Source organism: Bos indicus x Bos taurus, chromosome 5 (genome assembly GCF_003369695.1).
Source record: "Bos indicus x Bos taurus breed Angus x Brahman F1 hybrid chromosome 5, Bos_hybrid_MaternalHap_v2.0, whole genome shotgun sequence".
In the NCBI taxonomy this organism is placed as follows: domain Eukaryota; kingdom Metazoa; phylum Chordata; class Mammalia; order Artiodactyla; family Bovidae; genus Bos; species Bos indicus x Bos taurus.
Genome location: NC_040080.1, coordinates 77,826,485 through 77,851,792, shown reverse-complemented (window position 1 = coordinate 77,851,792; position 25,308 = coordinate 77,826,485). Strand labels below are relative to the sequence as shown.

At 35.9% G+C, this 25,308-nt stretch overlaps 1 protein-coding gene across 3 annotated transcripts in view; it reads left to right on the top strand.

Annotated features, from left to right (window-relative positions):
* Nucleotides 1-25,308, top strand: part of CPNE8 (copine 8) — a 277,445-nt gene that overhangs the window by 229,271 nt on the left and 22,866 nt on the right. For all 3 annotated transcript variants that reach the window (XM_027542564.1, XM_027542562.1, XM_027542563.1), the window contains 3 exons: nucleotides 184-230; nucleotides 10,985-11,166; nucleotides 15,965-16,092. In XM_027542564.1, coding sequence (XP_027398365.1) covers nucleotides 184-230; nucleotides 10,985-11,166; nucleotides 15,965-16,092 — 357 coding nt within the window. The remainder of the gene's footprint in view (nucleotides 1-183; nucleotides 231-10,984; nucleotides 11,167-15,964; nucleotides 16,093-25,308) is intronic.

Below are 25,308 nucleotides of genomic sequence, written 5' to 3'. Positions count from 1 at the left end.
ATTTTGACAAGTTCTTAGCTTGTAAAACTGCCTGTCTGATACTATTCAGTGTGTGCTGTAACATAGGTGTAGTAATACTATCTAAGAAAATTAATGATATTAAAAATGTAGCAAAAATAAAAATCAAACTTCTTTTTATGAGGTTATTCAATTATTAATGATTCTTATTTATTTATATTTTAGAACACAAATCAATTTCACAGTGGCTATTGATTTTACTGCATCAAATGGTGAGTATTATGACTGTCTTATAATAAGAATTATCATCTATTACATTAAAAATAAATATTTTCATGAGGTTTAGATGTTTTCTTTCCACATATACATACTTCTGAAGTGCTTCATAAAAATTCAGATAATTTTTCTTTTTTTAATGTTATGAAATAGTTTAGGTATATAACACTATAAGAAATACAAGAGTTCATAATAGTCCCATTCAAATGTATTAACTATTGAAATACTGTCTCTTTTGTTTTACATGTTTTTAAAAGGAAAACTTTAAATTTAGTTAAGCTTGTTGTGTACCCTTCCCTTTTTCTCCATACATAGCTGTAATTCTGAAGCATGTCTAACTATAATCCTCATTTTTATAGTACTTTTTTGTACATTAATTTATATAAATGTAATTCAAGTACTTGAACCTTCACAGCTTGCTTTTCTTTTATTCAACTGTTTTTAATAATTACTTATGCTAGCACATTTATATTGAATTAATTCAGAGGGACCATCAACTAAATCCCATACTGAGTTTAGAAAAGAAAGAGGAACTAGAGATCAAATTGCCAATATTCACTGGATTATAGAGAAAACAAGGGAGTTTCAGAAAAACATCTATCTCTCTTTCATTGACTATGCTAAAGCCTTTGACTGTATAGATCATGACATATTGGAAAGTTCTTAGAGAGATGGGAATACCAGACCATCTTACCTGTCTCCTGAGAAACCTATATGTGGGTCAAGAAGCAACAGTTAAAACCCCATATGGAAAAATTGATGGGTTCAAGATCAAGAAAGATGTACAACAGGGCTGTCTGCTGTCACCCTGTTTATTTAACCTATATGCTGAGCATATCATGAGAAATGTGGGCTGGATGAGTTACAAGCTAGGATCAAGATAGGCAGTAGAAACATCAACAACCTCAGACATGTGGATGATACCACTGTAATGGTAGAAAGTGAAGAGGAACTAAAGAGCTGCTTAATGAGGGTGAAGGAGGAGAGTGAAAGAACTGACTTAAGACTAAATATTTTAAAAACTAAGATGATAGCTTCCGCCCCCATTACTCCATGGCAAATAGAAGGGCAAAAGGTGGAAGTAGTAACAGATTTCCTCTTCTTGGGTGCCAGAATCACTGCAGATTGTTGACTGCAGCCACGAAATCAGATGATTGTTTCTCAGCAGGAAAGCGATGACAAGCCTAGATAGTGTGTTGAAAAGCAGAGACATTACTCTGCCAACAAATGTCCATAGAGTCAAGGCTATGGTCTTCCCAGTGGTCACGTACAGTTGTGAGAGCTGGACCACAAAAAAGGAAGAATGCCAAAGAATTGATGCCTTCAAGATATGGTGCTGGAGAAGACTCCTGAAAGTCCCTTGGACAGCAAGGGGATCAAACCAGTCAATCTTAAGGGAGATCAACCCTGAATATTCACTGGAAGGACTGATGCTGAAGCAGAAGCTCCAGTATTTTGGTCATCTGATGGGAACAGAGAACTTGTTGGAAAAGTCCCTGATGCTGGGAAGATTGATGGCAGAAAGAGAAGAGAGTGTCAGAGGATGAGATGGCTGGACAGCATCACTGGTGAAATGAACATGAACTTGGGAAAACTCTGGGAGATGGTGAGGGACAGGGATGCCTGGCATGTTGCAGTCCGTGGGGTCACAAAGATTTGAACACGGCTGGATGACTGAACAACAACATGGATAATTTGTATATCAAACATTTTAAGAAAAGACAATGAGTGGACTTTCAATCTTATTTCAAAGTGACTTTATTTCAACAGTTATTATGTATCATAAAAAAGAATATCATTATTTAACTTTTACCAAAATTTGCCATCAGTTTATATATTTATCTAGTTTTCTTCAAATTGGTTATTGTGCTGTAACTCTCACATTAAATTCCCTTTTCTTCATATTTCTCTCACATTCACTCACGTTTCCCAAAATAATTGAATTTTTAAGTAAGAAAGCATCTTAGAGGTCATTCACTAAAGCCGTCATTCTCTTAGGGCTTCCCTAGTGATTCATTCAGTAAACAATCTGCCCCCAATGCAAGAGACCACCTGCAATGCAGGAGACCCAGGTTCTATCCCTGGGATCTCCCGGAGAAGGAAATGGCAACCCACTTCAGTATTCTTGCCTGGGAAACCCAATGGACAGAGGAGCTTGGCAGGCTACAGTCCATAGGTTCTCAAGAGTTGGACATGACTTAATGACTACTACCACCATCACCCTCATATACTAAGAAGGATATTCAGATCTAGAAAATCTTTTACTAATAAAATCTCTGCCTTGTTAGCAGAGGTGAGGAGACCAAAGTAATATAGCCTTTGACTACATGGTAAATTTATTCTTCAACATTGTGGTTTCAAGTTGATGATTTTTACATATGTGTTTTATTCAGTAAAATATGAAACATATATACCTAAAGTCAAACTGGATTAAAATGCTAGCTTTTGTTTACCAATGAACATTAGCACAAGAGCTATAAGAACAAGACTATATTCAATGGAGCAATACAAGCTACTGAAACTGTCTTAAGAAAATAGACAATCTGAAAAACCTATAATAGAGATTGACTTAGTAATTTAAAAACTATCCACAAAGTTTTGTGGGCCCAGGTTTAGATAGCTTCACTGATGAACTCTGTTTAAAGAGAAATCAATACTAATTCTTCACAAATTCTTCTAAAAAATAGAAAAGGAAGGAATATTCCCAACTCAATCCAAGAGGCATTACCTTGATACCGAAACCAGATAAAAACATAAGAAAAATCAGAAAACAATACCTTTTATGGATACAAAAGTTCTCAGCAGAATACTAGGAAACTGAATCCAGCAGTACATAAAAAGAATTATATATTATGACCAATTAAAATTTATCTCAGTACTGCGAGGTTGGCTTAATATTCAAAAGTCAAATAATGTAACACACCATACCAATCGAAGATAATGTAAAGCACACATGGCCACCTCAAGGTTTGACATACTTTTATAATGTGTCTGTATGTGTGTGTGTGTGCTCAGTTGCTCAGTCATGTCTGACTCTTTGCAACCCCATGGACTGTAGCCCGCAAGGCTCCTCTGTCCATGGAATTTTTCAGGCAAGAATACTGAAACTGGTTGACATTTCCTGCTGCAGGGGATCTTCCCGACCTGGAGACTGAACCCATGTCTCTTGCATCTCCTGCATTGGCAGGTGGATTCTTAAGGGCTGTGCCAAATAAAAACATATAAACTGGAATATAAAGTGACTTATTAACCTTATGAAGGGAAAATATGAAAAACTATAGCAAACATCATTCTTAAGAGTGAAAATCTGGATGCTTTCACCTGAAGACGAGGAAAAGAACAAGGATGTGAGCTCTCCCTTCTATTTTACATTGTACTGGAGGCCAGGGCAATTAGGCAAGAAAAAAATAAAAGATATCCAGATCAGGAAAGAAGAAGTAAAATTATTTTTATTTGCAGATGACATAATCTTGTATGTAACACATACAAAATCCTAGGGAATCCACTAAACAATTAGAACTAATAAATGAGTTTAGTAATATTGAAGGATGAATGATCAATATATGAAAATCAGTTCTTTTTCTATACACTTCTAATGAACAATCTGAAAATGAAATTAAGAAAACAATTCCATTTTTTAATAATATCAAAAGGAATACAGTACTTAGAAATAAATTTAACAAAAGATTCTTTACCATCTGAGTTACCAGGATAGTGAGTGCAAAATTTATACCTTGAAATTATATGCTGAAAATTTTTGAAAGAAATTAAGTATGAAAATAAGCTGAAAAACATGCCATGTTCATTGATTAGGGAATTCAACATTGTTAAGATGGCAATATTTTCCACAGAAATTATCATATTCACTGTAATTTCTATCAAAATTGGAAAGATTCTTCAAATTTTTTAAAGAAGTAGGTAACTGACCCAGAAATTCATATGGAATTTAAAGAGATTCAGAAGAACCAAAGCAGATTTGGAAGAAAAAAAAAAGAATAAAGCAGGAAGATTCATACTCCTCATTTTCAAAACTTACAATAGTAATTTCAAGGCAGTATGGAGCTGGCATAAAAATATTAATAGATACATAGATCAATGAAATAGAATTGAGATTCCAAAAATAAACCCATGCATCTTAAGTTAACTGATATTGAGAAGAGTACCAAGACAATTCAATGGAAGGAAGTATATTGTCTTCAGCAAATGGTACTGGCACAACTGAATGCGATATGCAAAAAAAAAAAATGAGGTTGGACCCTAGCATCATATACAAAACTAATAGAAAATAGACCAAGAATCTAAATGTAAGGGTTAAAATTTTAAAGCTATTAAAAGAAAACAGAGATATATTTTCATGATCTTGGATTTGACAATTGATTCTTAGGTATGACACCAAACACATGAGCAACAGAGCAAAAAATAAATAAATTGAACTCCATCAAAATTAACTTTTTTATATTCCATGAAGCATAATTAGCAAAGTCAAAAGACAAACCCCAGAATGAAATAAAATGTTAGCAAATCAGATATCTCACAGAGGATTTGTATCTAGAATATATAAAGAACTCTTATAACTCAAAAAAAAGACAAATAGTGCAATTTAAAATGACATTCCCGTTATTCAAAAGAGCTATATAAATGACCGGTAAGCCCATGAAATGGTACTAGGCAACTTATGTATCAAGGAATGCAAATCAAAATCATAATGAGATACAATTGGGTTGGCCAAAATGTTCACTCATTTTTTCTTTTGTTTTTCCTGTTAGATGTCTCTAATAGAGTTTAGTTGTCTTTAACTTCATTTGAAACAATTTTATTAGATTGAATTGTAACAGCTGTCATATCAGTGTGCATTTAAAAAAAATCAAGATTGGTGGATTTTTGTGTGCCATTTGAATACTGAAGATGGAAGAAAAAAGCAATATTTTCAGCATATTTTGTTTTATTATTAATGTTTCAAGAAAGGTAAAAAAGCAACTGAAGCACAAAAATAAGACAGAGAGAGAATTGTACAGTTTATAAAGAATGTGCTGTGATTGAACAAACATGTCAAAAGTGGTTTGCAAAATTTCATGCTGGAGATTTCTTACTGGACGATAATCCACAGTCTGGTAGACTAGTTGAAATTGATGACAATGACATCAAAACTTTAACTGAGAACAATCAATGTTATACCACACCAGAGATAGCAAACATACTCAACATTTCCTAATCAAGCTTTGAAAATCATTTGCACCAGTTTGGTTATGTTCATCACTTTGATCTTTGAGTTCCACATAAGTTATGCAAAAATAAAACCTTCTTGATCATATTTCTGCATGTGATTCTCTACTTAAATGTCATGAAAGCATTTCACTTTTAGAACAAATTGTGACAGGTGATGAAAAGTGGACATGCTAAGATAATGTGAAATTGAAGAAATGGGAAAAGTTAAGTGAAGCACCATCAACCACATCAAAGGCTGATCTTAATCCAAAGAAAGTAATGTGTATATGGTGGGATAGGAAGGGAGCCCGCTATTATGAACATCTTCTGGAAAGCCAAATTAATTAACTTGTTGGGTTAACTGCCACAAGTATCACTCCCAATTAAAGCAACTGATAGCAGCACTTAATGAAAAGCATCCAGAATTAGTCAACAGAAAACACATACTCTTCCATCAGGATACTGCAAGACCACATGTCTCTTTGATGACCAGGCAAAAACTGTTACAGTTTGGCTGTGAAGTGCTGATTCATCCACCATATTCACCAGACATTTCACCTCCCATTATCCATTTATTTCAGTCTTTACAAAACTACCTGCATGAAAGAAATGTTAATTTCCTGGAAGACTGTAAAAGTCACCTGAAATAGCTCTTTGCTTAAATGATAAAAAAAATTGGGAGAAGATGAAATTATGAAGTTGTCTGGAAAATGACATAAGGTAGTGGAACAGAACAATGAATATGTTGTTCAGTAAAGTTCCTGGTGAAAATGAAAGATGTGTATTTTTTTTTTTAATTGAAGGATAATTGCTTTACAAAATTTTGTTGTTTTCTGTCAAACCTCACATGAATCAGACATAGGTATACATATATCCCCTCCCTTTTGAACCTCTCTCCCATCTCCCTCCCCTTCCCACCCCTCTAGGTTGATACAGAACCCCTGTTTGAGTTTCCTGAGCCATACAGCAAATTCCCATTGGCTATCCATTTTACATATGGTAATATAAGTTTCCATGTTACTCTTTGTATTTCATTTTTACTTAGAAAAACTGAAGAAACTTTCTGGCCAACCTAATATTTCATACCCACTGCTGCTAAGTCACCTCAGTCGTGTCCGACTCTGTGTGACCCCATAGACAGCAGCCCACCAGGCTCCCCCATCCCTGGGATTCTCCAGGCAAGAACACTGGAGTGGGTTGCCATTTCCTTCTCCAATGCATGAAAGTGAAAAGTGAAAGTGAAGTCGCTCAGTCATGTCCGACTCTTAGCGACCCCATGGACTGCAGCCTACCAGGCTCCTACATCCATGGGATTTTCCAGGCAAGAGTACTGCAGTGGGGTGCCATTGCCTTCTCCATTCATACCCACTAGGATGACTATAATCCAAAAGTCAGAAAACAGCAAGTGTTGGCAAATATGTGAAGCAATCGGAACCCACCCTCACATACTGCTGATGAGAATGTAAAATAGTGCAGCCACTTTGGAAAACTCTGTGGCGGTTCTACAAGTTGTTGCACATAGTTACCATATGAACTAGCAGTTCCACTCTTGGCTAATATATACAAGTGAGATGAAAACATGTGTCCACACAAAAATTTGTACATGAACATTTATAGAAGCATAATAGCCAAAATGTGGAAACAACCCAAATGTCCATAAACTGATAAACAAGTTTGAAAATGTAGTACATTCAAACAATGGAATACTGTTCAGCAATAAACAGGAATGAAATATGGCACACTAAAACATGCTAAACACAGATGAACCTTGAAATCACTGTGCTGAGTGAAACCTAGTTACAAAAGACCACATGTTATGTGATTCTATTCATAGAAAATGTCCAGAATAGGTAAATTAAAGAGACAGAAAGTAGATTAGTCATTGTTTAATTCTGGGCTGGATAGAATAATAAGGGAATGATAGTAAATAGCTACATTTTTTTGAGGTGATGAACATGTTCTAAAATTGACTGTTGATGCTTGTGCATATCTGTAAATATACTTAAAATCATTGAATTGTGCATTCTAAATGGGTTAATTGTAAGTTATATAAATTATATCTCAATAAATTTTTTAAAAGAGCTTGGTGATTGTTTAGTCGCTAAATCATGTCCAACTCTTGTCACACTATGGACTGTAGCCTGCCAGGCTCCTCTGTCCATGGGATTCTCCAGGCAAGAATACTGGAGTGGGTTGCTATTTCCTTCTCCTGTTAAAAGAGCTTATTCAAGTGTTATTTTTTTATGAAGGCATAGTGACCTCTAAAACAAAATCATGTATGTTTTATAATATGCAAGGTTTAAAATATTACAAAATCTTCAAGCAAAGAGTTATAACTAACAGTAAGAGCTATGAAATATACCTAGATTCTTATTCTAGTTTGACCAGTTATTACAGTGTAATTGGGGCAAGTTACTTAGTCTGAAAGTTATTTGATATGAAAAACAAGTGTAATAAGCTTGTTGAAAAGGGACTAAGTGAAACATGAAGTAAGTTCATACATGTTATAATAGCATGTATGTTATGTTCTATGCTATTATAATTATTATTGTTATTAGCTGATAACTCAATGTTATTAACTTAGTACAAGTTTACTTTTCCATGTGCATTGCTGCTGATATGGAGATGGTACAACTGTGGTCCCAGTTTCAAGAAGTTGCCAAATTCTGTGGTGCAGAACACAAAAGCATAAGAGTAGAAGAGGAAAGACAATAAAGGCCAGACTAAATAAGGAAGGTCATCTCATGCGTGTGAGACAAAAACTGTAGGAGGAGAAAGTGAATTTCAGAATTGGGTGGCAAACTTAGTGGTAGAGATGGAAAGAAAGATAGCATTAGTGATACAGTGAAGAGATTGGTCTGGGTGAAGATGCTAGAAAGAGATAGGGAACATCTTTGAATGGGTACAGTTGGGCTCTGCTAGGCATGATAGCAGAGAAGGCAATGGCACCCCACTCCAGTACTCTTGCCTAGAAAATCCCACGGATGGAGGAGCCTGGTAGGCTGCAGTCCATGAGGTCACTAAGAGTCAGCCACAACTGAGCGACTTCACTTTCACTTTTCACTTTCATGCATTGGAGAAGGAAATGGCAACCCACTCCAGTGTTCTTGCCTGGAGAATCCCAGGGATGGCGGAGCCTGGTGGGTTGCCATCTATGGGGTCACACAGAGTCGGACATGACTGAAGCGACTTAGCAGCAGCAGCAGCAGGCATGATAGGCCAAGTGTTTAGATATGCTGGGGTACTAGTAGTGCTTTTAAGTTGAGGTTCTCTTAGAGAAATAGAATTAGTCGTGTATTGCAACCATTGGGTAACAACTCTTATATTTGAGAGTTGGGTTAAATAATCTCTTAGGCAAGTAGAGGCATTATTTATCTGTGATTCCAGTAGGTCTTTGAACAAGAAACAAAAATATCTACTTTAGAAAGAGCTGTCAAAAATTGCACCAGGTAAGTTAAACAGACAAGGAAGACTGTCAGGATTTTTGCAATAGAGACCAAAGCTACAGCAATGGAAGAAAGAAATTGAACTCTTCTCCTCCAAAACAAAAGATGAAAGAGTTTATAAGTGCTGTTCTTAACTAGTGGAAAGGTATTGAGAGATACTGGAGCCGAAATTAGTCTGTGTGATTAGGCCATCTGTGTTTACTGCATGCTCTTTGCGACCATTTGGACTGTAGCCTGCCAGGTTCTCTGTCCATGGGATTTTTCAGGCAAGAATTCTGGAATTAGTTGCCATTTCCTCCTCCAGGGATTTTTCTGACCCAAGGATCCAGGGATCGAACCCCAGTCTCCTGGTTTCTTGCGTTGCAGGCAGATTCTTTACCACTAAGCCATGGGGAAGCCTTCTGTGTTTTCTAATTAGCAGCTATTGAAGTTAGGCTCCTACTCTCTCATAGAGACTAAGCAACAGAGGTGATATTTTTCTTGATTATTACATTTCAAAGAAATGACTCCCAGGTCTCTGAGAAAGACATTCCTGAAAGATTTATACTTCAAAGGAACAGAGAATGAATTCACAATTCCAAGGTTTCTAAAGTAACTGCTCTAAGAAATAAGAGGTCAAGGGCCTATAGTCAGGAGAAGCCTTTCTAAAGTTAGTCAAGCTGAAGGAAACATTAGGGCCCATCTTGATCATAAGACACTTAAAAAAATTTTTTTTTGTCATGTGACCGTTGAATGCTGATAACACTTATAAATATATAAGCATTTACACGATGAATTATCTTTAAACCAAAAATGTTCTGGGTATTGTTATATGCATTATAAACTACAGGGAGATCTTTACTTTGTTTCTCTCCAGAACCCAAGTGCTTATTATTACTTTTTCCTTAACAAAAAAGAACTATGCTTTGCGGGTTTCCTTCTTTGGGCAATGTTTTAATGTAGAAGTGAGCTTTATGAACTGCTACAAGTCCCATTCAATTTCCATTTTCACTTAAAAAACTAAAGGGACTTTCAGGCTGCCTTTGTGCTGGTAATTAGGGCAACTGAATCTGAATCTCAGTGAGTTTGAGTCGTGGCGCATATATTGCTTTCTTTGTCAAATTCATCTTTATTCATGTGAGACATCCTATATCTGTGGATGACTCACACAATAACAGTAGTAAACTTTACATTTCCATTTGTTTAGTCACGAAGTCCTGTCTGACCCTTTGAGATCCCATGTGGTATAGCACACCAGGCTCCTCTGTCCAAGGAATTTTCCAGGCAAGAATCCTGGAATGGGTTGCCATTTCCTTCTCTTACATTTCTATGGTGTTTTATAATTTTTAATCACTTTCACATATATAATCTTAGTTTTTCTTCTCAGTAAACACTGTAGTAGGATTTCTAACAGGAATTTTATAGTTAGTTGTCCTACAGATGGAAAGACTTTACTTTGGGCCTTTTTACTCCTAACTTAGTGTCTAGTTAGAAACTGAATAATTTTTCAGATTCAGATTTTCAGCATAAATTTGAAAATCACCATGTTCTCCTCTTTTCAAGTAATTAAATTGGGATAGGTCTCACATATTCAATTTATGTTTGTGATACAACTTTAAGAAGGCTCATAATTGTTGAAACCTATTAACATCAATTGGGTCCTTTGATTTATAGGCATAAGGAGTCAAGCCAAAGGCACATAGTTTGTTTGTTTTAAATAAATATTACAATAAAATATGATCAACAAAATTATTTTTATGCTTCTGGGGCTAAAACTCAAGAATTGCCTATGGCATTGACAATGAGAAATAATTTTTGAAAAAAGTCTGAATATCTTTGGGAAATTTTATACATGTCTGATCTAATTTAATAAATATCTCTCTGTCATGTGCATCCGAAAGAAACTATTGAGTTGACCAAAGGTCTGCTTGGATTTTTCCATAAAATGTTATTTAAAAACCTGAATGAACTTTTTGGCCAACCCAATATTTAACACGTTATGAATGTAGGCAGAAAAACATATTATTGATATTTCAATGTGAAATAGATATCAAGAAAAATGTCTAAAAACTATACCTTTAGCATGATCTCTCATGTTTTCATTTTTTTTCTTTCATCAGGCAACCCTGCCCAGCCCACTTCTCTCCACTACATGAATCCTTATCAACTGAATGCCTATGGTATGGCACTGAAAGCAGTGGGAGAAATCGTTCAAGATTATGACAGTGATAAAATGTTCCCAGCTTTAGGTTTTGGTGCAAAACTGCCTCCGGATGGAAGGATATCTCATGAGTTTGCATTGGTAAGAATACATGGAAATAATTGATATTTTGGAAAAAAAATAGTATTTTGGATCTTTTCATAGGTTCATTGCTTACGCTTAATTACTCAGGTAGCAACTTCTTATAACTATACAATCAGCTCAGTTTGGTAAATGATTGATTTAGAAGTGTGATATTAATGGAAAAAACACAAATAAATTAGCAACAAGTCTACCTAAAGTGCATATGATTTAAAACCTATTCTGGTTTTTGGTTGCTACGTAAGACCTTCCATTATATTCATGATTTGTGGGTCAAGAATTTGAGCATAATACAAGAGAATGGTACGTTTGTTCAAGATACCTGGGCCACATCTGGGATGCCTTGCTTGGCTAGATATGGCTGGAATTGTTCTACTGGAGCCATATATGTGTTCCGTTCTGACTGTTGGTTGGGTTCCTCGGTTTTCTTCATGTCATATCTCCTGGAGCTAGTACATCCACTAAGATGTCTCATTTGCTCATGACTAATGCCTACAGCTAGGATGGCTAAAATACCTGGATTCTCTTTCCTTCTTTCTACATACAGTTTATCAATGTGGTTTTGTGGGCTACTATCTCAAGGTAGTCATATTTCTTACACAGCAATCAGCTTTCTCAGAGTGGATATTCTAAAAGGCTGGGGAAGAAACTTCAAGGACTTAGAAGTCTCAGAAAGTTATTTCTCCTACATTCATTTTTGTCAAGCAAGTCACTAAGTTCAGCCCACTTTCGAGGTAGTGGAAGTAACCTTCACCTCTCAAGGGGAAGGGTATCAAAGAATGAGTAGCTATCTTTATTCTTCCATCTTCCAAAGTGTCATTTCTTTTCAAATATAAAGGATCAGTTATTGGTAGAATTATTATTTTTCAAATGTAAAGCAATAATTATAGGTATAATTAATTATGTTTTCAATATAATGGAGTAGATGTGACTCAAATATTTATCTAATTAATGTTTAATTTACATAAATCCACTCCTGTTGTATGATTACAAATAAGCAATGTACTATATTCTACCTTTAAAATAAACTTCACACAGATAGTGCTTATAGGCCCAATCAGCCTTATTCTCGCTTGCATTTTTTTATAAAAATAATGGGAAAAACTATGTGGGAATGGTTAGATATCATTTTGGAAAAAATTTAAATTTTCCTAATAGAAATGCCTCCCTGCTTTACTCTATATATTGTGAAATTAAAGTCTTCCGTGCCCAACAATTTTTGTAGGTATTTTTTGTTGTTTTTATTCTTGTTACAAAAATAATGTGTGGGATTTTTTTTTTTTTTGAGTTCTGCAAGAAGAATAGACAAATAAACAATTCAATTATTTACTAATTACTGAGTATCAAGCCAGGTACTTTATGCTCATTTCTTGTACAATCTTCATAAAATTCTTATCTGATAGGTATGTCATGAGATGAGTGACACATCACACTACTATCAAGAGCCATTCATATTAAATACAGTGAAAAGAGTACCCCCAGGAGTTGCATAATTTAGCCCAGAGTCACAGAATTTAATCAGGTTTCCAGAAGACAGGACTTGAACCCAGGTCAGTCTTATTATAGAATCTTTGTTCTTAACCACTACTAAACCACATTTTATAAAAGCATCTATAATAATACCACCTCTTAGATATGTCCTTTATGAGCCCCATTATGTACACACACACACACACACTTCCAGAACCTCCTATATGATGAGACTTTATCTTCTTTAATATATTTTAAGAGCTGTATTATAATTTTTTTCCCATATGTATTCTTGATTTTTCTGTTCCATCACCCCCATTTTGGGAAAGGTTGCTGGAGGTTTTAATTTTCTTCTGTGAAATAGCCCATATATGACCACCCCCAATGTCATATAAAAAATGAATATCTGTTGCAATTTTGTTGTGTCCTAGAGAATTAAAATTTCCCAGAAATTTATAAGACCACAAAAATCACTCATGTGATCCTATGTCTTGTGTGCCTCAGGAAAAAGGTCCTGACTATTTTAAAGCTTAAGAAAGGAATAATAAAAAATAATAATTATGCTAAACTAAATGATATTAATTTTCCTTCCACAAGTTTTTCCTCACCTTTGTGTATGATTTTTTTCCATTTGTTATCTAATTCTCTCCTTTTCTGTTTTTCCTGCCTCCATATTCATTCCTTACAACCAAACCTATGCAAAGGAGAGACTTTTTATTCTTTGCATCTTAAATGATTCTTTGAACCGAACTCAAATATTTATAGAAGGTCACACTCTAAATTTATGAAAAATAGTTTCTAAAATTGAGAAAGTGATGATGATAATGCTTCATCTTTAATTTTACCTAATAACTATATGACTTTAACTTTTTTCAAAGCACTTTTTTCTTGAATAAGACAGACAAAGGTTAAGTAGGTCTTTGGAGAGATAGTACTCCATTTAATTTTTGTGTTAACCTCATCCTAAATAACTACAATATATAACTGCAGATGCTGAAAATGGCAAATAGAAAAACTTCAGTCCATGTCAATCTGGCAATTAGTGTACTACCTAATGTTACCAAACCTTCACATTTCCATGGTAAGAATTTGTGATATATATATTAACAATCGTTAATGTTTATCAAACCGAATTCAAATAATCTTTCAGATAGCAAGGGAAGTGTCTCACTATTCACACTGTTCACTGAACCTGGGGTAGGTAAGGTACAAGCAAGGAAACTGGAAGAAGATTCAAGGAGCCACAGGAACTGCAGACACGTTTATTCTCTAATGGCTGGTGCGGCAGCCATAATGCAGCCATGCTGTATTCTCTGATGATTGACTCAGCAGACACAGCCATAACACAGCTGCAAGGGCTTTTCAGGTAGAGCTTATACAGTTTTACAGAAAAAAAAAAAGTGGTCCATGACCAAATGAGTACATCATGACATGCAGGCACAGTGCTATAAATGATCTCAGATGTTACATAACCATGGAAAGTCATTGTTTATGAAATGAGGCAAAAGCAAGAGGTCCTGGGGCAAGAGAACCTGACCATTGCCATCATGGCCAATTGCTTTTTCCCTACAAGAGCTCTTTAACAAAAATTTTGAATCCCTAATTGGTGAGTTTGAGGCTGGCACAAATGTTGAAGTTGAGCTTTAAACAATCAAAAGGATCTAAGGTAAACCCCATCTTTTTATTTGAAATATGTGTAGGAATAGGTATTGTGGAAAAAGAAAGGGTAAATATCCCCGTATTACCAATTTAGCACTTTTGATTGTGGAATGCCATGGCTCACAATGATATTTGATGACTCATTACACTGTACCTGAAGATATAATTACTCATTACCCTGTACCTGAAGATACTGAAGTTTTCAACAGTATGTAAACCAGGAACTTCCATATGTTCAAGCTGCATTTAGAAAAGACAGAGGAAGCAGATATCAAATTGCCAATATCTGTTGGATCATCAAAAAAGCAAGAGAGTTCCATAAAAAACATCTACTTCTGCTTTATTGACTATGTCAAAGCCTTTGACTGTGTGGGTCACAACAAACTGTGGAAAATTCTTAAAGAGATGGGAACACCAGACCACCTGACCTGCCTCCTGAGAAACCTGTATGCAGGTCAAGAAGCAACAGTTAGAACTGGACATGAAACAACAGATTGGTTCCAAATCAGGAAAGGAGTATGTGAATGCTGTATATTGTCACCCTGCTTGTTTAACTTCTATGCAGAGTACATCATGAGAAATGCTGAGCTGGATGAAGCACAAGCTGGAATCAAGATTGCCAGGAGAAATATCAATAACCTCAGATATGCAGATGACACTGCCCTTAAGGCAGAAAGTGAAGAACTAAAGAGCCTCTTAATGAAAGTGAAAGAGGAGAGTGAAAAAGTTGGCTTTCAGCTCAACATTCAGAAAACTAAGATCATGGCATCTGATCCCATCACTTAATGGCAAATAGATGGGGAAACAATGGAAACAGTGATCATTGAGACTTTATTTTTGGGGGCTCCAAAATCACTGCAGATGGTGACTGCAGCCATGAAATTAAAAGATGCTTGCTCCTTGAAAGAAAAGCTATGACCAACCTAGACAGCATATTAAAAAGCAGAGACATACTTTGCTGACAAAGGTCTGTCTAGTCAAAGCTATGGTTTTTCCAGTAGTCATGTATGGATGTATGAGTTGGACTATAAAGAAAGCTGAGCGCTGAAGAATTGATGCTTTTGGACTGTGGTGCTAGAGAAGACTCCTGAGAGTCCCTTGGACTGCAAGGAGATCCAAGCAGTCAATTCTCAAGGAAATCAGTCCTGAATATTCATTGGAAGTTCTGATGCCGAAGCTGAAACTCCAATCCTTTGGCCACCTGATGCGAAGAACTGACTCACTGGAAAAGACCCTGATGCTGAGAAAGATTGAAGGCTAGAGGAGAAGGGATGACAGAGGATGAGATGGTTGGATGGCATCACCGACTCAATGGACATGAGTTTGAGTAAGCTCCTGGAGTTGGTGATGGACAGGGAAGCCTGGCGTGCTGCAGTCTGTGGGGTCACAAAGAGTCGGACATGACTGAACGACTGAACTGAACTGAACTGAAGTTTTTTAAAGTTTTTTAATGACTGCACATTACCACATATCACAATCTATTTAATATTGATATATTATAATCTATTGTTGATTACTCAATTTATTATTATTATTTGCTATTATATATATATAACTGAGTTTTCTTTGAAAAAGACTTTATGGATATCAACATGTGTTGTCCTCTTTTTTAGATTATTTTTATAGACATTATTCATTCTTTTCCTGTTTTTGCTGTAACTTTCTACAGAATGGGAACCCCCAAAACCCCTACTGTAATGGCATTGATGGTGTCATGGAAGCTTATTATAGGAGTCTGAAATCTGTGCAACTGTATGGGCCAACCAATTTTGCTCCTGTAATTAATCATGTAGCAAGGTGAGTAAATAATTTGTTTATTTTAGTGTGCTGGACCAGAATGAAATCATAATTTTATTGTTGGCATGGCTCCACAAATGCAAGTTGTTTTCTAATAATTTACCTCCGAGAAAGTGAAGGAAAAGATATACAGTTAAAAGAATCTCCATTGAGCTATCATGATACTTCAATAAGAACTTTATATCAAAATATCAAATGAAAACTATACACTGGCTTATGTTAGGACCTATATTTGTTCAACCGGAAAAAAATTTTATTATTTGAATAAGCATCCATGAAAGCGATATCGATCACAATCTCAATTGTGAAATCACTCATATCTAAGATTATATTCCATAGCAACATAGAAGTAATAAGAGATTGAATTTATGAAGACAACTAATGCCTTTCAGTGATATATAGGACTTGTATATTTTGTAAATTAATTCTTTGTCAATTGTTTCTTTTGCTATTATTTTCTCCCATTCTGAATGTTGTCTTTTCACCTTGTTTGTAGTTTCCTTTGATATTCAAAAGCTTTTAAGTTTAATTAGGGCCCACTTTTTTATTTTTGTTTTTATTTCCATTACTCTAGGAGGTGGGTCATAAAGGATCTTGCTTTGATTTATGTCAATTGTTCTGCCAGTGTTTTCCTCTAAAAGTTTTATAGTTTCCAGTCTTACATTTAGGTCTTTAATCCATTTTGAGTTTATCTTTGTGTATAGTGGAAAGAAGTATGCTAATTTCATTCTTTTACATGTAGCTGTCCAGTTTTGCCAGCACTACTTTGTCAAGGCTCTCTTTATCCCATTGTATGTTCTTGCCTCCTTTGTCAAAAATAAGGTACTCATAAGTGTGCAGGTTTATCTCTGGGCTTTCTATCCTGTTCCATTGGTCTATATTTCTGTTTTTGTGTCAGTACCATACTGTCTTGATGACTGTAGCTTTGTAGTATAGTCTGAGGTCAGGAAGATTTATTCCTCCAGCTCCATTCTTCTTTCTCAAGACTGCTTTGGTTAGTCAGGTTCTTTTGTGTTTCAACATGAACTGTGAAAATTTTGTTCTAGTTCTGTGAAAAATGCCATTGGTAATTTGATAGGGATCGTGTTGAATCTGTAGATTGCATTTGGTATTATAGTCATTTTCACAATATTGATTCTTCCTACCCAGGAACATGGAATATCTCTCCATCTGTTTTTGTCATCTTTTTTTTCTTTCATCAGTGTCTTATAATTTTGTGTATACAATTATTTTGTCTCTTTAGGTAGATTTATTCTTAGATAATTTATTCTTTTTGTTGCAATGGTGAATGGTATTGATTCCTTAATTTTTCTTTCTGATTTTTCATTGATAGTATATAGGAATGCAAGTGATTTCTATGTATTGACCTTGTATCACTTTTGTACACATGCATATAAATATGTATAATGTATATAAATTTTAGAAAACATGAATTTTTGCCTAACTAAGAAAATTATGATATTTTGATTCCACTTATTTGACTTAGTATTAATAAAATGCTAGATTTCTAATTAAAAAATAGATATGCAACAAGCAACAGAAAGGTTTACCGTATAGTATAGGAAACTATAGTCAATATCTTATAATAACCTATGATAGAAAATAATTTCCAAAATAATATATGTGAATTTGTATAACTGAATCACCTTGCTGTGCACCTGAAACATTGTAAGTCAACTATGCTTCAATAAAATATATCTATGTTTCAGTTCAGTTCAGTCGCTCAGTTGTGTCCGACTCTTTGTGACCCCATGAATCACAGCACGCCAGGCCTCCCTGTCCATCACCAGCTCCCGGAGTTCACTGAAACTCACATCCATCGAGTCGGTGATGCCATCCAGCCATCTCATCCTCTGTCGTCCCCTTCTCCTCCTGCCCCCAATCCCTCCCAGCATCAGAGTCTTTTCCAATGAGTCAGCTCTTCGCATGAGGTGGCCAAAGTACTGGAGTTTCAGCTTCAGTATCATTCCTTCCAAAGAACACCCAAGGCTGATCTCCTTCAGAATGGACTGGTTGGATCCCCTTGCAGTCCAAGGGACTCTCAAGAGTCTTGTCCAACACCACAGTTCAAAAGCATCAATTCTTCGGTGCTTGGCTTTCTTCACAGTCCAACTCTCACATCCATACATGACCACTGGAAAAACCATAGCCTTGACTACTTTGTTGGCAAAGTAATGTCTCTGCTTTTGAATATGCTATCTAGGTTGGTCATAACTTTTCTTCCAAGGAGTAAGCATCTTTTAATTTCATGGCTGCAGTCACCATCTGCAGTGATTTTCTATGTTTAGAAAAAATAAAAGATGAGGGAGCATAACAAGTAAGTGAGCTGGAAGATGGAGTAGCGGAAATCACTACCTCAGAACAGAATTTTTAAAAAAAGAATGTATAAAAAACAAGGTCCTAATATATAGTGCAAGGAACTATACTCAGTAGTCTGTGTAAACCATACTGAAAAAGAATATAGAAAATAATGTTTAAATGTGTATAACAGAGTCACTTTGCTGTGCAGCAGAGACTGGCACAACACTGTAAGTCAATTATACTTCAATAAAAAAAAGAAAAAGGAATGAAAAGAAATGAGGACAGTCACAGTGGCCTTGGGGTCTCATTTGTATTATAGAGGTCCCAGAAGGAGAAGAGAAAGAGTCAGAAAACATTTGAAGATATTGTAGGTGAAAAATTCCCTAACATGAGAAAGGAAACACTGAAGTGAAGAAGTCACAGGGAGTCCCATACAGGACAATTCCAAGGAGGAACATGCCAAGATACATATTAATAAAATTGATAAAAATTACAGACAAGGAAAATATGTTGAAAGTAAAAAGAGAAAAGCAATAAATAACATAAAAGGGAATTCACAAGAGGTTATCAACTTATATATCACCAGAAACTCTATGGGTCAAAATGGAGTGGCATGATATAATTCAAGTGATGAAAAAGAAGAACTTACAACCAAGAATACTCTTATGCAGAAAGGCTCTCATTTTGATTCAGTGGAGAAATCAAAAGCTTTACAGAGAAGCCAAAACTAAGAGAATTCAGAACCACCAAACCAGCTTTCAACAAATGCTAAAGAAACTTCTCAAGGCAAGAAGAACACCAGTAACTTAAAGCAACCTTGAACATATATAGACTACTATATCAAAACCTCACAGAAACAGCAAACCAAAATCTACAGTAGATACACACACTCCCAAGAAATGTATCCCAACCACAACACTAAAGATAGTCATCAAACCACAAGAGAAGAAAACGAAAAAATAAGGGAAGAAATACATGTATGGCTGAGTCCCTTTGCTGTTCACCTAAAACTATCACAACATTGTTAACTGGCTATACTCCAATACAAAAAAGTTTTTAAAAAATCCAAGATAATTAAGAAAATGGCAATAGGAACATACATATGGATAGACACCTTAAACAGATTAAAGCCTCCAATCAAAAGACTGGTTGAATAGATGCAATAACAAGACCCATATTATGGTGTCTACAAGAGACCCACTTCAGACCTAGGGACACATACAGACTGAAAGCGAAGGGATAAAAAGATTTTCCATGCAAATGGTGAGTAAAAGAAAGTTAGAGTTTAAATCCGTACAAACTTACCTCAGGAAACAAGAAAAAATGTCAAATTAAGAACCTAACCTTACACATAAAACAACTAAAAAGAAGAAAAGCCAAAACCTAAAGTTAGTAGAAGCAAAGAAATAATAAAGAACAGAAATAGAGACAGAAGAAACAACAGCAAAGATCAGTGAAACTAAAAACTGGTTCTTTGAAAAGGTAAAATTTGATAAACTTCAGCCAGACTAATCAAGAAAAGAGGAAGAGAACTCAAATCAATACAATTAGAAATGAAAAAGGAGCATAACCAATACCACAGAAATACAAAGAAATCATAAGAAACCGCTACAAGCAACTATATGCCAATAAAATGGGCAACATATAAGAAATGGACAAAGTTACAACCTTCCACACTAAACCAAGAAGAAACAGAAAATACAAACATACCAGTCACAAATACTGAAAATGAAACTGTGCCTAGAAAACTTGCAACAAACACAAGTCTAGGACCAGATGGCTTCACAGTCAAATTCTACTAATATTACATATTTGGAGAAGCATTAACACCTATCCTTCTCAATCTTTTCCCAAAAAATTGCAGAGGAAGGAACACTCCTAAGTTGTGTGCTCACCATCTCCCTAATACCAAAATCATACAAAGATATTACAAAAAAGAAAATTATAGGACAGTATCACTGATGAAGATAGATGCAAAAATATTCAACAAAATACTAGCAAACCAAATCCAACAACACATTAAAAGGATCGTTCACCATGATCAAGTGGAATTTATCCAGAGATGCAAGAATTCTTCAATATGCACAAATCAATGTGATAACACCACATGAACAAAATGAAAAATCAAATCAATATGATTATCTCAGTAGATACTCAGAAAAAACTTCTAACAAAATTCAACAGTAGTTTTTTATAAAAACTCTCCAGAAAGTGAGCATACAGGGAACAAGTTCTTGCTGCTGTTTAGTCACCCAGTCATGTCTGACACTTTGCAACCCCATATGCTACACCACACTAGGCCTCTCTGCTTCTCATCATCTCCCAAAGTTTGCCAAGTTCATGTCCATTTCATCAGTGCCATCCAGCCATCTCATCCTCTTGACACCCTCTTCTCCATCTGCTCTCATCTTTCCCTGCATCAGGAACTTTTCCAATGAGCCAGCTGTTTGCATCAGATGACCAAAATACTGGCATTTCAGCTTCAGCATCAGTCCGTTTCAGCTTCAGCATCAGTCCTTCCAACAAGTATTCAGGGTTTCCCTTAAGACTGACTGGTTTGATCTCCTTGCTGTCCAAGGGGCTCTCAGGAGTCTTATCCGGCACCACAATTCAAAGGCATCAATTCTTTGGACCTTCTGTCACAACTGTACATGATCACTGGGAAAACCCATAGGGAACATATCTCAACATAATAAAGGCCATGTATGACAAACCCACAGTAAACATCATTCTCAACAGTGACAAATGGAAAGCATTTCCTCTAAGATCATGAACAAGACAAGGGTGTCCATCTTGCCACTTTTATTAAACATAGTTTTGGAAGTCCTAGCCAAAACAATCATATAAGAAAAAGAAATGAAAGAAATCCAAATTGGAAAATAAGAATTAAAACTGTCACTGTTTGCAGATGACATGATACTATACATAGAAAATCCTAAAGATGTTATCAAAAAGCTACCAAAGCTCATCAATGAATTTGGTGCAGTTGCAGGATACAGAATTTATGCATGGAAATGCCTTGTATTTCTATACACTAGCAATGAAAGATCAGAAAGAGAGATTAAGGAAACAATCCTATTTACCATCACATCAAAAAGAATAAAATACCTCAGAATAAACCTATTGAAGGACCTATGCTCAGAAAACTATAAGATACTGAAGAAAGAAATTAAAAGATGACACAAACAGATGGAGCACTATACCATGTACTTGGATTGGAAGGATCAGTGTCATCAAAATGACTATATTACCCCAGAGTAATCTATAGATTCAACTCCTGCCAAATTAGCAATAGCATTTTTCACAGAATTAGAACAAAAACATTTACAACTGTTTGGGAACACAAAATATCTCTAAAAATCAAAACAATATTGAGAAAGATAGAGCTGAGGGAATACGGCTTCTTGACTTCAGATTAAACTAGAAAGCTACAATAATCAAGACATATGGTACTAGCACAAAAACAGAAATATAGATCAGTGAAACAGAAAGTCCATAGATACACCCATGCACCTATGGTCAACTAATCTATGACAAAGGAGGCAAGAAAATCCACTGGAGAAGAGTCTCTTCAATAAGTGGTGCTGTCCAATGGAAAACTGGACAGCTACATGCAAAACAATGAAATTAGAACATTCTCTAACACTATATAAAAAAAGAAATTAAAAAAGGATTAAAGACCTAAATATAAGACTGGATATCATAAATCTCTTAGGGAAAACATAGGCAGAGCACTCTTTGACATGTTGCAGACAGATTTTTTGATCCACCTCCCAGAGGAATGAAAATAAAAACCAAAATAAATGAATAGGACCCAATTAAACTTAAAAGTTTTTGCACAGTGAAGCAAACCTTAAAATGAAAAGACAACCCCACAGAATGGATTAAATATTTTCAAAAGAAACAACTGACCAAGGATTAATCTCAAAAATATATAAACAACTCATGCAGCTCAATACAAAAAAAAAATTTTTTAATTGAGCAAAAGATCTAAAGACATTTCTCCAAAGAAGTCCTACAGATGACCAAAAATTACATGAAAAGATATTTAACATCTGTAATTATTAGATAAATTCGAGTCAAACTACCATGAGGTATCACCTCACATAAGTCAGAATGTCATCATCAAAAAAAAAATCTACAAACAATAAATGCTAAATAGAGTGTGGAGAAAAGGGAACCCTCCTACCCTGTTGGTGGGAATGTAAATTGGTATAGCCAGTATGCAGAACAGTATCAGTTCAGTTCAGTCACTCAGTCGTGTCTGACTCTGCAACCCGATGAACCGCAGCACGCCAGGCCTCCCTGGCCATCACTAACTCTCGGAGTCCACCCAAACCCATGTCCATTGAGTCAGTGATGCCATCCAATCCTCTCATCCTCTGTTGTCCCCTTCTCCTCCTGCCCTCAATCTTTCCCAGCATCAGGATCTTTGCAAATGAGTCAGCTCTTCACATCATATGCCCAAAGTATTGGAGTTTCAGCTTTAACATCAGTCCTCCCAATGAACACCAAGGACTAATCTCCTTTAGGATGGACTGGTTGGATCTCCTTGCAGTCCAAGGGACTCTCGAGAGTCTTCTCCAATACCACAGTTCAAAAGCATCAATTCTTTGGCACTCAGCTTTCTTTATAGTCTAGCTCTCACATCCATACATGACCACTGGAAAAACCATAGCCTTGACTAGACGTACCTTTGTTGACAAAGGGATGTCTCTGCTTTTTAATATGCTGTCTAGGTTGGTCATAACTTTCCTTCCAAGGAAAACAGTATAGAGGTTCCTTTAAAAACCTGAAAATAGTAATCAGTTCTGTCACTCAGTCGTATCCAACTCTTTGTGACCCCATGGACTGCAGCATGCCAGGCTTCCCTGTCCATCACCAATGTGATCCAGCAATCACACTCAGGAGCATATAATCCAAGAAATCTGTAGTTCAAAAAAATAACTGCATCCCAGTGTTCACTGTAGCCAGGACGTGGTAGGAACCAAAATATCCATTTATGGAGAAATGGATAAAGAAGATTTGGTACATATGTATAATGGGATATTAATCACGAAAAAGAATGAAATAATGCCATTTGCAGCAACATGGATGGACCTAGAGATTGTCAAACTGAGTGAAGTAAATCAGACAGAGAAATACAAATATTGTAGGATATTGCTTATATGTGGAATCTAGAAATAGAAAATAGTACAAGTGGACTTATTTAAAAAAAAAAATAGAAATAGTCACAAATGTAGAAAACACATTTATGTTTGCCAAGGGGGAAAGGTGAGGGAAGGATAAATTGGGATATCTGGATTAATACCTACATACTACTATATATAATGTAGATAACTTGTAATGCTGCTGCTGTTGCTAAGTCACTTTAGTCATGTCCGACTCTGTGCAACCCCAGAGACAGCAGCCCACCAGGCTCCGCCGTCCCTGGGATTCTCCAGGCAAGAACACTGGAGTGGGTTGCCATTTCCTACTGTATAACACAGGGAACTCTACTCCATACTCTTCAATGTCCTACATGCGGAAATAATCCACAAAATAGTGAATATATTATAACTGATTCATCTTGCTGTACAGCAGAAAGAAACTAACACAACCTTGTAAATCAACTACACTCCAGTGAAAATTAATTTTCAAAAGGTAAACAATACCCCCCCACCAAAAAGAGATCAATTAAGCCACCTAGAGTAATATTTATATTACATAATACTCAATTTTTTATAATCCATCTCACCATTTTTAAAGCATAATTTGGTATGAAAATCATAAAAGCCATACTGTTGTTGAACTCATAGAAGCATCTCTCTCTACCATTTATTGTTACTGTTGTTCAGTCGCTAACTCATGTCCCACTCTTTGAGACCCCATAGACTTCAGGGTGCCAGGCTTCCCTATCCTTCACTATTTCCCAGAGTTTGCTCAGACTCATGCCCTTTGAGTCAGTGATGCTATCCAACCATCTCATCCTTTGACCCTCCTCCTCCTGCCAGTATCAGGGTGTTTTTCAATGAGTCAGCTCTTAGCATCAGGTGGCCAAAGAATTGGAACTTCAGCTTCAGCATCAGTCCTTCTAATAAATATATTTCCTTGCAGTCCAGGGGACTCTCAAGAGTCTTATCCAGCACCACAATTCAAAAGTATCAATTCTTCAGCAGTTGGCCTTCTTTATGGTCCAACTCTCGTATCTGTACAGGATTACTGGAAAAACCACACCTTTGACTATATGGACCTTGTTGGCAATGATGTCTCTGCTTTTCAATATGTTGTCTAGGTTTGTGATAGCTTTTCTTCCAAGTAGTAAGTATCTTTTAATTTGATGACTGCAGTCACTGCCCACAGTAATTTTGGAGCCCAAGAAAAGAAAATATGTCATTGTTCCCACTTTTTCCCCTTCTATTTGCAATGAAGTAATGGGACCAGATGTTGTGATCTTTCTTTTTTGAATGTTGATTTTTAAGCCAACTTCTTCACTATCAACTTTCACCCTCTTCAACAGTCTCTTTCTTTTTCACTTTCTGCATTAGAGTGGTATCATCTGCACATCTGAGGTTGTTGATATTTCTCCCTGCAATCTTGATTCCAGCTTGTCCTTCATCTAGCCCTGCATTTCTCATGATGTACACTGCATATAAGTTAAATAAGCAGGGTGACAATATACAGCTTTATTGCACTTCTTTTCTATTTTAAATCAGTCTATTGTTTCGTGTTTGGTTCTGACTGTTGCTTCTTGACCTGCACACGGGTTTCTCAGGACACAGGTAAAGTGGTCTGGTATTCTCATCTCTTTAAGAATTTTCCACAGTTTGTTGTGCTCCACACAGTTGAAGGCTTTAGCATAGTCAATGAAGCAGAAGCAGATGTTTTTCTGAAATTCTCTTGGTTTCTTTATGATCCAGTGAAAGTTGGCAATTT